The following is a 17,237-nucleotide window of genomic DNA, read 5'->3' as shown; positions in this document are numbered from 1 at the left end:
TGGCTTTGAGAGGAGAGAAGTGCTATGCACTAAAATGAGGCAAACCCCAGGAAGAGAATCTGGGAGAAAGATCAAAAATTCATTTTTTATTTATCCAGCTGACAGCTGAGTCTGAGTTAGAGATATAAATGTGGTAGTCAGAATAATGGTCCCCCAAACATGTCCACGTCCTAACCTGTGGCACCTGTGGATAGATTACCTGGTATGGTAAGAGGACTCTGCAGATGTGATTAAGGACCTTGAGATAGGTAGGTTACCCTGGATTATCTGGGCGGGCCCACTTTAATTCCTAAAGTCCTTTAATTTTTTTTTTTTTTTAACGTTTATTTATTTTTGAGAGAGAGACAGAGCATGAATGGGGGAGGGGCAGAGAGAGAGGGAGACACAGAATCGGAAGCAGGCTCCAGGCTCTGAGCCATCAGTCCAGAGCCCGACGCGGGGCTCCAACTCGCGGACCGTGAGATCGTGACCTGAGCTGAAGTCAGACGCTTAACCTACTGAGCCACCCAGGCGCCCCACCTAAAGTCCTTTAAAAAGTGAGGGAGAAAAGTCTGAGTCAGTGAGAGAGCTTGGAAGATGTCACACTGCTGGCTTTGAAGATAGAGGATGGGGTCTCAAGTCAAGGAATGCAAGTGGTCTCCAGAAACTAAAGAAGTCAGGGAAACAGATTCTTTCCCAGAGCCTCCAGAAGAAACACAGCCCTGCCAAGACCTCAACTTTGGAACTTCTGACATCCAGGACCATAAGAAAATAAATCTGCATTGTTCAAAGACATTTGTGGTAATCTGTCATAGCAGTGACAGGAAACTACTACAGAATGCTAAGTTAGTATTTAAAATGATGTGATATTGGGGGTGCCTGGGTGGCTCAGTCAGTTAAGTGTCCAACCTTCGGTTTTGGCTCAGGTCATGATCTCATGGTTTGTGAGATCGAGCCCCACATTGGGCACTGTGGTGATAGTGCAGAACATGCTTGGGATTCTTTCCCACTCTCTCTGTCCCTCCCCTGCTTGTGCTCTCTCTTAAAAAAATAAATAAAATTGGCGTGCCTGGGTGGCTCAATCAGTTGGGCAGGCGACTTCAGCTCAGGTCATGATCTCTCTGTCTGTGGGTTCGAGCCCCATCAGGCTCTGTGCTGGCAGCTCAGAGTCTGAAGCCTGCTTCGGATTCTGTGTCTCCCTCTCTCTCTGCCCCTCCCCTGCTTGCTCTCTGTCTCTCTCTCGCTCTCAAATAATAAACATTAAAAAGTAATAAATAAATAAATAAATAAATAAATAAATAAATAAATAAAATGATGTGATATAAAAATGAAGGCAGAAGAAACAACAAAAGTTCTTGAGAAGGTACAAGGAGATGGGTACATGAATATATGATATGAGGAAGGGACGGCTTCAACTGAGGAGGAACATTTCTTCTCTTTAAAAAAAATTTTTTTTAATGTTCATTCATTTTTTTGAGAGACAAAGACGGAACGTGAGTGGGGGAGGGGCAGAGAGAGAGAGAGAGAGGGAGACACAGAATCTGAAGCAGGCTCCAGGCTCTGAGCGGTCAGCACAGAGCGTGACATGAGGATTGAACCCATGAATCATGACCTGAGCCGAAGTAGGAAGCCCAACTGACTGAGCCACCCAGGCGCCCCTCTTCTTTTTTTTAACAGAAAGAAGAATGAAGTGGGAGTGAAGGGTGAAGTGTGAAGACTATAGTGAGAAGATGAAGTCATTCCCAAAGGACGGCTTTTATACCTCAATGAATTATTTGGCGAGGTCATCAGCAACTCAAGACTTGAAGCTGGGGCTTCTGATTCTTAATTTTAATGCAGTTCTACACTGCAAATGATTTGCAAGATTTCTAGCAGGAAACAGTAAGAGTGGCCACAGAAAGGCTACTGTTGAGGCAAGGGTAACAAAACTCAGGTGAGTCCTTTAGGGCAGGAAGGAGCAAAGGCATGGCACCTGCCCTCTCCTTCATTTCTACAGCCCTGGTGCCACATGCTGACTGACCAAGGCACCTGCACTCAGCTTCAGGGTCCTTCTCAACACAGCCAACCTTAAAGCACCAGGTACTGCAAACCAATCTGAATCGGTACTCGAGATGCGATGTACTTGCCAATCCTCACCTAGGGACTACAGTTCTTTTTATCTCCTCGTCCCAGAGAAGACTGATTTTGGAGAGTGTTTTGAGTGTTAAAATATGTCTGAGAAGCAGAAAGATGACAGTAGCTGCTAAATGTCTATCAAGTAGACAATAATCAAGAAAACAGTGGTGAATCATGTCACGGACTTTTATACAACCTTTAAAAAGAATGAGCTAGAATTGTACTACTGATGGGAAAAATTTCCAAGTTATGTCATTACATGACAACACAGATCCAGGGGCATGTGGGTGGCTCAGTTAAGCGTCTGACTCCTGATTTCAGCTCAGGTCATGATCTCAGGGTTCATGAGATCCAACCCTGATTCAGGCTCCAAGCTATCAGCAGATTCCAAGCTATCAGATTCTTTGGATTCCCCTCTCTCCCTGCCCCTCCCCAACTTGTGCACGCTCTCTCTCTCTCCCTCCCTCCCTCTCAAAATAAACATTAAAAAAAAGAACAAAAATGCAACTCCAGAACAATGATACAGCTACTTCCATTCCTGATTAAAAACAAAACAAAACAAAACAAAGCTGTATGTAAACATACACATACACATGGGAATGCTTTAAAAAGGCCTGGAAGAGAATATATCAGGCTATAAGAACTTCCAAGGAAGACTGTACATTAGGATAAGGGATGAAGGGAAAATTTCACTGAGTAACGCACACACTTTCATATTGAATTATTACAATTTTTTTCATGAACATTAAATTTTTTCTCTCTTAAAAAAACATAAAAGATGAGCAGCTGTGGCACAAAAACAGACACTGGAACAGAATAGAGAACCCAGAAATGGACGCACAAACGTATGGCCAATTCATCTTTGACAAAGCAGGAAAAAATATCCAATGGAATAAAGACAGTCTCTTAAGCAAGTGGCGCTGGGAAAACTGGAGACATGTAGAAGAATGAACCTGTACCACTTTCTTACACCATACAGAAAAATAAACTCAAAATGGATGAAAGACCTAAATATAAGACAGGAAGCCATCAAAATCCGCGAGGAGAAAAGCAGGCAAAAACCTCTTTGATCTTGGCTGTAGCAACATCTTACTCAACACATTTCCGGAGGCAAGGGAAACAAAACCAAGAGTTAACTATTGGGACCTCATCAAAATAAAAAGCTTCTACACAGCGAAGGAAAAACCAGCAAAACTAAAAGGCAACTGACAGAATGGAAGAAGATATTTGCAAACGACTTATCAGATAAAGGGTTAGTATCCAAAATCTATGAAGAGCTTATCAAACTCAACACCCAAAAAACAAATAATCCAATGAAGAAATGGGCAAAAGACATGAACAGACACTTCTCCAAAGAAGACATCCAGATGGCCAACTGACACATGAAAAAATGCTCAACATCACTCATCATCAAGGAAATACAAATCAAAACCACAATGAGATACCACCTTTCACCTGTCAGAATGGCTAACATTAACAACTCAGGCAACAACAGATGTTGGCGAGGATGCAGAGAAAGAGGATCTTTTTTGCACTGCTGGTGGGAATGCAAGCTGGTGCAGCCACTCTGGACAATAGTATGGAGGTTACTCAAAAAATTAAAATAGAACTACCCTCTGACCCAGCAATTACACTGCTAGGTATTTAGCCAAGGGACACAGGTATGCTGTTTTGAAGGGACACATGCACCCCAATGTTTACAGCAGCATTATCAACAATAGCCAAAGTATGGAAAGAGCCCGAATGTCCATCACTGGATGGTGGATAAAAAAGATGTGGTACATACATATACAATGAAGTATTACTAGGCAATCAAAAAGAATGAAATCTTGCCATTTGCAACTACGTGGATGGAACTAGAGGGTATTATGATAAGTGAAATTAGTCAGAGAAAGACAAATTTCATATGACTTCACTCATAGGAGGACTTTAAGATACAAAACACATGAACATAAAGGAAGGGAAACAAAGATATAAAAACAGGGAGGCGGACAAAAACATAAGAGACTCTTAAATATGGAGAACAAACAGAGGGTTACTGGAGGGGGTGTGGGAGGGGGGATGGGCTAAATGGATAAGGGGCATTAAGGAATCTACTCCTGAAATCACTGTTGCACCATATGCTAACTTGGATGTAAATTAAAAAAAAGAAAAAGAAAAAGAAAAAAAAAGAAATAATGATAGCCTGGGGGAGCGGGGTGGGGGAAAGATGAGCAGCTCAAGTGTCTGGGCTCTTTTATATTCAGATCTTTTTGCACTTAATCCTATGATCCCTCTAGTGACTTTCTCTTTTGGATGTCCCCAAACGGAAGGAATATAGGAGATAACACTACTGGACTTGGCCCAGGGTAGGTGTGAAAAAATCCTGGCAGGCTCCGATGTCATTCCCGCCCCCCGCCCCCCACTTCCCTCAGTTGTGTTAAATACTTCCTTTGCCTCATCACTTATCTCACTGCCTTCAAATCCTAGCTTCACTTTCTCTTCCCAATGAGTCACTCCTTTCACAAATGCCTTATCCAAATGACAACACCATCATCAGTATCATCTTTTCTACTCCATAATCTGGCTATTAAAATTACTTTTCCCATTCTTTTGATTATATCACACTTCCCACAATAACGAATCTGTTTACCTTACATAACAAATCTCTTCTCTGTAAGCCTAGCAACAACCATTTTCCCTGTCCTATATGATCACACTGTTGTCTTTCATTTCCTCAACCCAATCTTCTTTCATTCCCATTTCTCTTACTTCTCACTGAACTTCCTTTAATCTCCTACTGTGAATGTGACCCTTTCACTCCCTGTTCACGGAGGTCTCCCGCTTTCACGGTCAAGTTCTACGAGACCAGTAATTGCGTATGTCCACCTATTCTGTAATAACTTGATGTCCTCAAATAAGAGTTAGTTTCAGCCTCACTCATCTGCAGCCACTCCTCCAAGCACCCCACCTCAAAAATTCTAAAGCAAATTCCTCAAAGGTCCTAACTACTTAGTGGGACATCCCCTCCCAAGTCAGTCCCACCTCCCTACACGTCTCCTTTTTTGGAGCACCTTGGACATGACAGGCATGGTCCTAAACACAGTTTACACACAGGAACTCATTTAATCCTGACTCAGCCTGATGAAATGGATACTGTAATTATCCCCATTTTAAATATGTGTGAACAGAGAACTAGAGGTCACAGAACTTGCCCAAGGTCACACAGCCAGCTGGTGTAAGAAGCAGGATTCCAATTTAGGCTGTGGGGTCCCTGCTCATTTTGGCGTGTATTTCTGAGGCACAACTAAGCACTTCTTTTCTCTGCTCCAGCCACACTGCCATTTCCCCTCTTTGGCACTCAGCATACTGGACCGCAACCACCATACTCATCTCTGTCCTTTAAGGATTCAGAGTACTCTCTGATGACAGAAACTGTCCCTTGCTCTACCCTTAAACATACAATAGCACCCTGAAGTAGGAGGTATTTAATGGTCACTGAACAAATTCTTGAGTTTTCACAGCACTCCCTCTCCATCCACGTTGGTGGACTCAGTCCCAACTCGCAGCCTCCTGCCTCAGTACCCCCACACCAAAGAGAAACTGTGTGGGGAGCTGTGGTGCTACATGTCCTCTGCTCTCTCCAGGACACTGCAGGTGACATCTCTAAGAAGACGTTCAGGTGGTGGGCTTCAAACCACCCACAACACAGGTGGCAAGATTCTAGACTTACCTGATAGTGCATCATAGAACTCGTCTTCGCTGAGGATGCTGTGGGGTGGCGAGCCTTCAACCAGAGATTGCTCTAATTCATGGTGTTCAGTGGCCAGAGTCTCCAGTGCTTCTGACAAAATTTTGTTTTTTTCTTGCTCCTGTTCCAATTTGAAATTCCTCACCTGCAAGAAAACAGATACACAAAAAAAGACTTCAGTGACAGGAGACATACGCTTATTCAAAGGGATGTAAAATTTATTTGCTTTTGATCCAGTTCCATCACAACATCAGAAATGAAAACAGTTGTTATATGCATGCACGGATGAATGAGCACAATTACTAAACTAATTCTGTTCTTCCTGTGGGGCCTTTTCTTACAACAGCTCTAGCTAATGAAAATAGATTAAGACTAGCAAATTTGGCTCAAATGATCAAGATTCTAGTATAAGAACGTGAGCCAATTTACAAGTCAGATAAAATTTAAAAAAGACAGAGTATCTCTCTGACATTAATCATGAAATTAAGCCCATTTTGACTAAAATAATTAAAACCATTCTAAATATTAAAATGTATACCACATCAAAGTATAAGATACAATCCTCGAGTTTACTTCTGAAAGAGCTGGAGTATCAAATGAAAGGAAATGAGTGGCCACATAATGACATTTTAACTTCCATTTTTCAATTCCATATTTTGGTTATGGTTCTCTATTTTACCTTGAATTTAGTACACTAACAACAACAAAAAGATTATTAAAAAAAGGTAATGCCTGGTTTCATTTTTCATCTTTTAATGAGATCATCCATTCTTCCTAATTCAAGAGCATCTCAACCTTTGCAGTTAACTAATACCCTCTGAAATTTAAGTAAGCTGATCCTCCTGTAAAATAGCAGGTGCTAGATTTGGTGTGGACAGGTTCACCTGTCTTGATATTGGAACTCTAGAAATCACAACTATTCCGCAATCTCCCCCAACTTCTATTCCAAAGGGTCTGCCATTACCCACTGCGCAATCGCAGAAGTCTCGTGTTCTTTAACTGCCTTGCCTGAAAATTAGATTATTGGACAACAGTGGAAACTTCTATCAGTAGTCTCCAAACTTGTGTGTGTGTGTTTTAACTTGGGCAGAGCAGAACCCATCTCAGAAATAACCCCAACACAGGAAATAGAGGTTTTCCAAAGCTGCACTGGGTGACACTGGTACACTCAGGAGCGCTATGGCTTTCTTTGGCTTCCATCCAAAGTGGGGGCTGTTCCAACAGTTTGAAAAGCACCCGATGGGGGTACTCTACAACCTCCTCCAGGTCCGAAGTTCTGGCTCTGGGTCTTGGGAGCCACAGAACCCTCTCCGCTGCTCTCTGAATTACTCTCTGCTGAATCTCACCCTTTCACCTCCTGACACCCACTTGCACGCTCCCTTCCCTTTGGTTCTGACTCCAGAGTCCTTTGTAGCCCTGAGTCCCTGACAGCCACATAATCAGGTTCAACAAGCGAAGAGTGACAGAACTTAAAAACACAGCTTTACTGAAATGCTAAGTTCATAACCGAAATGGAGTAAAGCTTTCATTATCTTGGGAATAGTTCCAGTCTTCAGGCACCTAAGTGTTTATCATTACGGTAATGAGATTATTATTATAGCTGTGATCATGAAATAAAAATAGCAATAAATGATAAACGTGCAAAGATGTGAAAAACTGAAAAAAATACTTATATAATTTTCAAGAAATTGCAAAATACTTGTAAATATCCCTATAATCTGGATTTTACCTCCAGAGGAAATACTATTATGGCTGGAGTCAACTTAAAAATGAAACGGGAGCTCCTGCGTGGCTCAGTCAGTTAAGCATCTGACTCTTGATCTGGCTCAGGTCATGATCTTGAGGTTCTGAGATCAAGCCCCGTGTTGGGCTTGAAGCCTGCTTAAGACTCTCTCCCCCTCTGCCCCTCCCCTATGTGCACTCTCTCTCCCTCAAAATAAACCTAAAACAAAAAAATCCAACCATTTCTTGGGTTAGACAATTCATTTACCTGTAAACAAGGACTACAAAATTGAGCATAATGTCCAAAATGATCCTCTCTTCAAATGGAAAAGATCTTTCAGCATTGTTGTATGTGTAGATTCCAAAAATACCTCTGAAGAGGAATCAAGCTCCTTCACCCCTGCCCATCCATTCCCTTTAGCTTTACCTTTCTTTTTGGCTTTTCAAACATCAAAATGCAAATACGCTGTTGACACTGAACCTTTCAACATATGAATCAACTAAACTTAGTAACTCAACTAACCCTTCTAGTTACAAATATGTTAGTTTTATACCTACATTCATCTAGATTTTAGAATAGTGGCAAAATAAATGATCGAGGCCCCCAAATATAGTGTTCCCTCAACAGAATCTTATTCAAACTCCAATTTATCCTTAACCATCTGAAATATGCATCCCTTCATTTCTGCTATTTGGACACATGCTTTCAGTTGCTCTTACCAGCAGGGAAAGGGGTGGGAAGCACAAGCAGGAGAAGAGGCCCGCACCACTACTCCTGCTCTTACCTTGATGACCTGGCTGCACGTGTACCTGCTTCAAGAGTAACAGGATCTTCCGCACTGAAGGAAGAAACCTCACTCTAAAATTGCACACAAGACCGCAAGTTCTTTCATCATGTACACTGACCGCACCTGAGAGCAGATCTACACCAGTGAAGAGCTCTTTATTGCTTTAGAGAGGCATCTAAGAATATACTTCACGGCCATCCATACCTTTCAGCCTATTAGAAAGATCACTGGAATGATGTAATTCCAATCTCGGGCCTTCAGAAACACCAGGGGACAACCCGGCATTTAAAAATTAGTGCAAAACTACTGATAAAGGTATGCAGAGTGGAAGTTCATGATCAGTGAAGTCCAGCATATGGGTTTATAATCACATTAGAACATTTCTAGAATATGGTGATTTTTTTCAAATTAAATATAAAAGTGAAATACAAAATTTATACCCTCAGCCCTATAACTTTCCCATAACAAAAATTAACACATCACAATGTGAACATAAAGATCAGACTTTATTAGGAATAATTTAAGGACTGAACCATCACACACTTAATAAGAAACATATATATGCTCCACGTCCGTATCACTTTAGACTAACGCAAATACAAGCCTTTCCACTAGTCTTCTCAAACCACAGCAACACAATCTATTGTCTTACTCTCTTTCATGCTGGCATGTGAAATTTCACAATGAACACTTCCAAAGTGTTCTTCACACCAACGATGAACAGATGCCGGCTAAAGAATCAAGAGTTTTAAAAAGTTACGTGCTACCCAGTGCACGCACATTTTATCTACTCTCGTTCTACAAAGTGCCTTGTTACTCACCCACGTTCCACAGAGGTTAAGTCAGGCAGAGACAATAATTAAATCTGGCAAAGGCATACTAAGTGGGGAGTAAGTGATGAATATTCACAGAATACTGTGTCCAATTATCCAATTACAGGTTAGGTGAAATTCTGGCCTTGATCAATCTGGTAAGCTACCTTCAACTGGCCACACTCTCATCAGCTAAACAGCATTAGCCTTATTTCTTATTATTGGATGTGTGGCTACAACACAGAATGTATTAGCTTAACTCTGAAGCCCTAGATCTTCGATTTTAAAACATCTAATTTTATCTCTCAGATAAAGAATTACATTGACCTTTATTTTGTGGTTATAGAACCAACACTATACTAACTTCAAGGCTTTTTTAAAGATACGTACTTTAGGCAACTCCCCACAATGGCCACATAGCTGTTAAAGTGAGTCTGCTCCTTTACAGCTGGTAAGGGCTCTTCTCCTCCAAGTCTACCGAGCTGTTTTGGTAGAAGAGGATGGAGCTCTTTCACGTGAATGACCCTCAGCATTACTTCTGAATCCATAGCCAGGCCGAATCACACCCTCACCTCCAGGGTACAAGAAAATTCAGGTTTGATCCCACATCTAAAGCGCAATCAAGTGTAAAAATATATCCTCATGACCATATAGTACATACTTTGTTTTATAGATTTACAAAGCACCTTTACACACATTTAATTTTTTTTTTAAGTTTTTTTTAAACATTTATTTATTATTGAGAGACAGAGACAGAGCATGGGCACGGGAGGGGTAGAGACAGGGGGAGTCACAGAATCCGAAGCAGGCTCTAGGCTCCTCACTGGCAGCACAGAGTCCGACACGGGGCTCGAACCCACAAACCGCGAGATGGTGACCTGAGCCGAAGTCGGACGCTTAACCGACTGAGCCAGCCAGGCGCCCCCTTTACACACACATTTTCAAGTTTTCATGGACTCTAATGCCCTTCTTCCATGCCATTCCATCACTGCTTTTCAAGGGTAATGCACTTCCTTATGTTCCTGAAGACCTTTTTTGTTTTTCAGTCTCTCCTACCACTAAAAAAAAAGACACTTATTTAAAAACAAACGTGCCTTAGTGACCAAAGGAGACCTGACAGGAGAACAGGGAGACGAGGCGGGTTCTGCAAGGCAGTTGTGGTGGGGGAGGAGAGATGGCTTAAAGCTTGCAGATGGCTGGGAGAACTCTGGCTTTGATGCTGAGATGGGAAGCTTTTGGAGAGTTCTGAAGCAGAGGAGTAACATCATCTGATTTCCATTTGCATACAGTCTCTCTGGCCAACAAGGAGTCAGGGGGAGGTCAAGAGTCCAATCAGAAAGATCCCTTAAAGGGCTGCTGCAACAGTCAGGGTAAGACGAGATGGGCAAGAGCAATGAAGAGGGCAGAGAAGTAGTCATAGCCTGAATACACTTTGTAGGAAGGCCTAAATGACTTGCTGATAGACTGCCTATGGGATATGAAAGAAAAGAGAAATCAAAACTCCACAGTTTGGCCTAAGCTAAAGACAGAGCCATCATTACCTAAACCGGGGAAGACTGCAGAGGGAGCAGAGACCATCAGGAACTGTTTCGTACATGGTTAAGTCTGAGATGCTGTCAGATAGCCAAGTGCAGGGGTCAAGTAGACAATTCGGTATCAAATCTGGTGTTCAGGGAAGAGGCCCAGGCTGGATAGAGAATTCTGAGAGTCATTTGCAAATAGATTGTATTTTAAGCTATGAGAGTAGAAACAATCACTAAAGGAGAAAGTGAGGTATAAACAGGAAGACATCCAAGGACTTTTCTTCTGGTAGGATATGAGAAAGAACCAGCACAGAAAACAAAACAAAAAAAAAAAAAAAAAAGAGAGGAAGAGAGACAGAAGGAAAAGTAGGAGTGTGTGGTGTCCTGTAAGCTTCGGAGAAGTACTTCAAAGAGGAGTTAAGTGATAAACTATGTCAAACACCAATACTAAATAACATGGGAACGAGGAAAAGCCCTCTGTATTTGGTGAGGAGATCACTGGTGAATTTGTCACAGGCATTTGCAGTGGAGCACTGAGAGAGTACTAAAGCAAAGATCTGAGTGGAGTGGGTCAAGAAAAATGAGAGAAGGAAACAGAGAGAGTACAGCCCAAAATTTTGCCAAAAAGGGAAGGAGACAACTAGGGCAATTGCTGGAAGGGGCTATGAGAGTCAATAATGCTTTACTACGGAAAACACATTTTGAGAGAGCACATGTGCACATATGAGTGGGGGAAGGGCAGAGTAAGAGAGGGAGAGAGAATCCCAAGCAGGCTCACACTGTCAGCACAGAGCCCAATGTGGGGCTTGAACCCATGAACTCTGAGATCATGACCTGAGCTGAAACCAAGAGTCAGATGCTTAACCGATGAGCCACCCAGGTGCCCCCAGCATGTTTCTACATTGATGGTAAAGATTCTATAGAGAGGGGGAAATTAATGTGAGAGTGAGAAGAGAGAATTGCTGGAATGATGTTCTTGAGGTTGCTAAAAAGGAGACTGACTTTGGCTCAGGTCATGATCTCACGGTTTGTGAGTTCAAGCCCCGCATCAGGCTCTGTGCTGACAGCTCAGAGCCTGGAGCCTGCTTCAGTTTCTGTGTCTCCCTCTGTCTCTGCCCCGGCCCCCCCCCCCACTTGCAGTCTCTCTCTCTCTCTCTCAAAAATAAACATTTAAAAAAAACAAAAAAGGAGATCTAATCCACAAGTATACAGTTGGCCTTTGTTGGGGCACAGAAAGTCCACCCTTAGTTGCAGGAGGAAAGGCAGTAGAAATGGGCACAGATTTAGCTGCGTAGGTATGGGTAATAAACTTTTCTCCTAACTGCTTTTGTCTCAATGCATATGCGAGATACAGAGAAAAAGAAATGAAGAGGTCATTGACTTACAGATCCCAGCATGTTATGTAGTAAGAAGCCTCTAGTCTCTTAACACTATACACAAGAGAATCTGCCCTGAAAAATGAGATCATTTCCAAGGCTGTCCAAAGCCTCAGTCACACTAACCTCGTCAACTCCAAACAGGGCAGCTGTTGCTCTTCCTGTCATTTACAGTCAATGCTCACTGGCTCTTGGCACCATTAAAAAATGTCCCTTTCTTACTGGCATTGCCATCTTCCTCAACCTGGCTCGAGACAAGAGGAAAAGAAATCCCAATGGGAATTTCCTCTGTGCCTCTCTGTTCTTAGGTTCCACCTCAAGAAATAAGATGAGGGCCTATATATGGTTGTTGACTTACTGACATATTTTAAGTAAAATGACCTCAATGGAGGTTGTTAAGCTGTTAATAATCTGATTAAGTCAATTACTTCCAACTGTATCTTCAGACATTTAAATTAAGGAGGAATTTGAGGGAATAACTGGCTCTGCCTACATGTAGGACAGAGCCCAATAAATAGGCACTAAAGAAATATTTGGTAAAAGAAAATGGGTTTTAAAAGCAAGGTGGGAACACTTAGAAGAATATGAACTCAGAATATTTCATAATTATTCTATCAGGCTGATTTTAAAACAACGTCCCAAAGAAATAAAATCAATGAGAGATTAGTATATACCAACGATATAACAATGTGGAACAATTCACTTCTACAATGTACTACCAATAGTAGATTCAATACATATTTATTCCACTGCCTTCTTCAATGGTTTTGGCATTTAAAATAATTTGGTACAAGTGATCTCAAATACTTTTCACTTTCAATTGCAAAGTTGAATCACTTGACAATGACTCTAAGATAGATCTACATTAAATTAAAATTTCCACAAGCATGTATATTTTATATTCTAGAAGTAGCACTTACAGGATTATATTCCTATAAGTACTATGCATACTTCAATGCATAATTTCTAATATATAATATTTTGCATTATAATGTATTAAAAGTTTCAAAAGATTTTTATGTATCATGCACAGAAGAGAATGCTAAATTGCCATGTTAATGGTATATATTAAACACACTTCAAACAACTTTCAATGTAATGTAATAAATCAGTGTAGGTTACATACAAATGGCAAAATTCTAAATCAGCCTATTTAATAAAGATTCTGAAAAGTATTTAATTATTTTAAAGTAGTTTTTTAATCATGCATGGCTTTTTAACTCTCTATCAAATATCTGTTCATAATTGTATTCCCTACTGACCAGAATGATTCCTGGAACATGCTTAAAAATAAGTATCGCAACAATATTTTTAAATGAATAAACACCAAGGTGTATAGTAACAGGAGAGGTAGAGGAGGCACTGAAGCAATGCAAAATAACTTTTTTGGAAAAGATCTCTTCAACTAGTATTTATGATATTTCAATGTTTACCAAGAAAGTAATAACTGAGCAAAAATGTCCCTAAAAATCTCATTATTCTTAACTTCAGTATGAGTTTATCTAGCCAAAAAAAAAAAAAAAAAAAAAAAAGGACAATTTCATAAGCATTTGTATACATAGGGCTAATTTTATATCCACTACCCATAAAGTATATGTATAGCATTTTACAGTTTAAAAGTCACTTTTACATACTATTAGTTCATTAAATCCTAACAACTCTATGAGGAATATGAATGTGTGTGTGTGTGTGTGTATTGCATAAAGTGAAGATCATAAGGTTTAAGTTCCTTGCCAAAGGTTAGCAGAGGAAGAACTGGAACCAAGATCTTTTAACTCCAAATCCCACAAGCTTTCCAATCCACGATGTGGCCCAGTAACATTGCTGATGGAAATACATGATCATGAGTCTTAGAAGCAGAGGTCTCACTTTAGGGAAATGGGTGAGGGGGAGGTGGCCAGGAAGGTAAAGGTTACCAGTTTGGTGGACCAAGAAAACGGGGACAGGGTGTGCACACAGACTATAGCAAAACATTTGTTAAAACTATTCCTTGGACCCCCATCAGGGATTAGATCCCTGTAAAATGGCATTTTACGTTAGAAATCTGGCTGACTCCATACCCTCCAGGAGAAAGATTTCTCATTCCAAGAATTAGTAGATCTGTTCTCTTCAAAACCTGGCTTAGAGCCAAGGTTCTCCGTCATGAAGAGTAGATCTGGTTCAGCTATAGGATCTGTTTGGTTTTCCCTTTTTTTAAATTAGAAGGCCTAGTTTTAGCCTAGCCCTGTTGAATCAAGACTTCCAGGAATGAACGAGGCCTGTGTATTGTTACAGAAATTGATAATTTCTCCCACTATCTGTGGGAGAATCCCAATTTGTTAGCTGGCTATACTGCCCTCCAGCTAAAAGATTATTTCTCATTCTGTCAGCTAGGGCAATATGACTAAATTCTGCCCACAAAGAAGGAAAGTATTATGAAGAATTCACCAGATCTCCTTAAAGGGAAGGGCATACTCCTATTTTTGCCCTTTGCTCCTTCCTGCTGACCATAAAATCAGATATATGGAATAGCCCTTAATATCTGAAACTGCTATACCAGGCCCAGACTGCCCACCTCCTGTCTCCTTTAAGGTGGAAAAAAGAATCTCTAACTTATTTAAGCTAATGTTACGAGGTTTAGAGTTTTCTTGAATGCTAACACTAACATTAATAGATGTAATGTTTTTTTTCAAAGTGCTACAGATTATTCTGATGTGGCTCCTGGATAAGAATTACTAATTTAGGAGAATTTCCTTTCAGTTACAAAATTTTACTGAACGCCTACTACTCTTTCAAAGTAAATGCTAGGAATACAAAGTAAAGTAAGAGATTGATTAATCCATGGAGACATTATGGTCTAGTGTGAGAAAAAGATACTTCATACCCAGCTGTTATATTAAAAATGCATATCCAGGGGTGCCTGGGTGGCTCTGTCGGTTGAACGTCCAACTTCGGCTCAGGTAATGATCTCAATGTTCATGACTTCGGGCCCTGCCCCATGTTGGGCTCTGTGCCGAGAGCTCAGAGCCTAGAGCCTGCTTCAGATTCTGTGTCTCCCCCTCTCTCTGCCCCTTCCCTGCTCATGCGTGGTCTCTCTCAAAAATAAATAAAAACATTAAAAAAAAATTTAAAAATACAAATCCAGCATTACTTCTTCCTTAAAGCTTTTCAGTAGCTCTTTATTGCCTTTGGATAGTCTCCAAAGGTATGTGTACCCACGAAATAGAAAATCTTCCACATTTGTCAAAAACATTAAACAAAATATTACATACACCGATATATAGAGAGAGATACTGACTGACAACAGTGCATTCACATGGTCCACGTGCCACATGGTCAAGGCTAAAGTGCAGGCCACCCAGTAACGTTCAGGGAAGAGTAGCAAGTACCGCTCAGAGACTGACAGAAGCACTCGCCTTCAGGACACTGTGCTGTACTACAGACTATGAGAGTTGGTTAGGAAGATTCATGGACAGTATTAATCCACAAAATACACCCATTTTAATAAAGGCTTCTGCAAAGGAACTTCAGAGTAAAGATAATGCTAATTATGGAAAGTGAGCCAGCAGAAAATGGCACAGGCTTCTACCACCAGTGCGTTGTTTGCTACACCTGGTGAAAACCTATTGTGCATAATCAGATGACAATAAGCCAGTTTTCCAGAAGATGTATACAACACAGCCACCTATTATTTACGTGTTGTTATTATGCCCTGAGATATAAACTAATGAGCATGTGAAGCCAAGACATTTGACTTAACATTTTACACCCGAGCTTCCACAGGGTGAAGACAAACCTCCTGCAGTCTTTTCAGTGATATTTAAAGTCATGTGACTTTCAGTCCAGAGCTTTATTCTTTACATTTCTTCACTAAATGTAATAAAATCTTTAGAAACTCCTTTAAGGTGTTTCAGAAAAGACAAAAAAAAAAAAACAAAAAACCTACAAATCACTTGGGGAAACACTACTCTCAAACTACAAAAAAGTCTAAAATAGAAAACAGTATGATGAAAAAAGATACATTCCTTTGTCAGAAAATATTGCTATAAGGTACACAGACAAAAAGACTGGATGAAGATATAAAAAAACAATTTAGTGTGAGATATTTGCCCTATGGAAAACTACAGATGCTTTGAACATGTTTTGGCTAAATGATGTTTGAATAATGAACCACAAGAACTACGTTTTGTTATGAACCTCTAAAGGGTAAATGTACCAAAGATATATTCTCAATGGTAAATAATGAATTTAAAATGTCTTACGGAAAAACTACGTATAAGTGTAATACATTGACGGAGTTATTTTGACCATAAATTTTAATGGATTCTGATAAACTTGATATCACAATGTGAATAGGAAAATTAGGAAAATTAAAAAAATACAGACTAATCAGCAAAATAGATTAAAACATTATAAGCAAAATATTAGTATGCTAAATTACGCACAAAGAGGAAATACATCCCAACTAAGGTGGGTATTTTTTCCTGGAATTTAAGGGGAGCTCAATTTTTAGAATCTATCAAAACAATCTTACATGATTATATTAACAGATTTCTACGTTTGTAATTAACATACAAGCATATTACATATATATATATATATATACAGAAAATGATTCAATAAAAGTAAACCAACTAAAAAACTAAGTTTTAAGAAAATTACAATTATGTGTGTATGCCTGTACATACATATACACACACAAATATATATAAATATATGAGAAGGAAACTTCAATATAAAAAAAAACCCTGAAAAAGTCTACCAAAAAAACTTAGAGCAAACATCTTATTCCATGTTAAAATATTAAAAGCATTCCTCTTAAAATAAGGAATAAGAATGCCCATCACAAGTTCTTTTCAACGTTTGTGAAGCCCTAGTAACACATATAGCCAAAAAACTAAAGATAGAACTGAGAAATGTTTTCAAAAGATATAGATGTCTGAATAGAAATGTCAGAGAATCTAGAATTATTTAGATATAAGAAGTGAGGTTGCTGGATGTAAGATTGATACACAAAAGTCAACATCAACCACAAAGCAAAATGTAATCCTTTCCTCCACTGAATTGCCTTGACACCTTTATCAAGACTTAATCAGATATGTGTGGAGATCATTTCTGGCATCTCTCATCTGTTGCATTCATCTGTGTGCCTACTCTTTCATCAATATCATATTCTCCCAATTATTATAACTTTATAGTAAGTGTTCAAATCA

General features: G+C 40.0%; 1 protein-coding gene across 5 annotated transcripts in view; it reads right to left on the bottom strand.

Moving 5' to 3' along the window:
* OSBPL1A (oxysterol binding protein like 1A) overlaps positions 1-17,237 on the bottom strand; it is a 248,714-nt gene that overhangs the window by 101,186 nt on the left and 130,291 nt on the right. For all 5 annotated transcript variants that reach the window (XM_040479203.1, XM_040479204.1, XM_040479206.1 and 2 more), the window contains one exon: positions 5,807-5,969. In XM_040479203.1, the coding sequence (XP_040335137.1) occupies positions 5,807-5,969 (163 nt within the window). The remainder of the gene's footprint in view (positions 1-5,806; positions 5,970-17,237) is intronic.

This window comes from Herpailurus yagouaroundi, unplaced genomic scaffold, assembly GCF_014898765.1.
Source record: "Herpailurus yagouaroundi ecotype Mexico unplaced genomic scaffold, PumYag 142, whole genome shotgun sequence".
NCBI lineage: Eukaryota > Metazoa > Chordata > Mammalia > Carnivora > Felidae > Herpailurus > Herpailurus yagouaroundi.
This window is presented reverse-complemented; position numbering and strand designations above follow the sequence as displayed.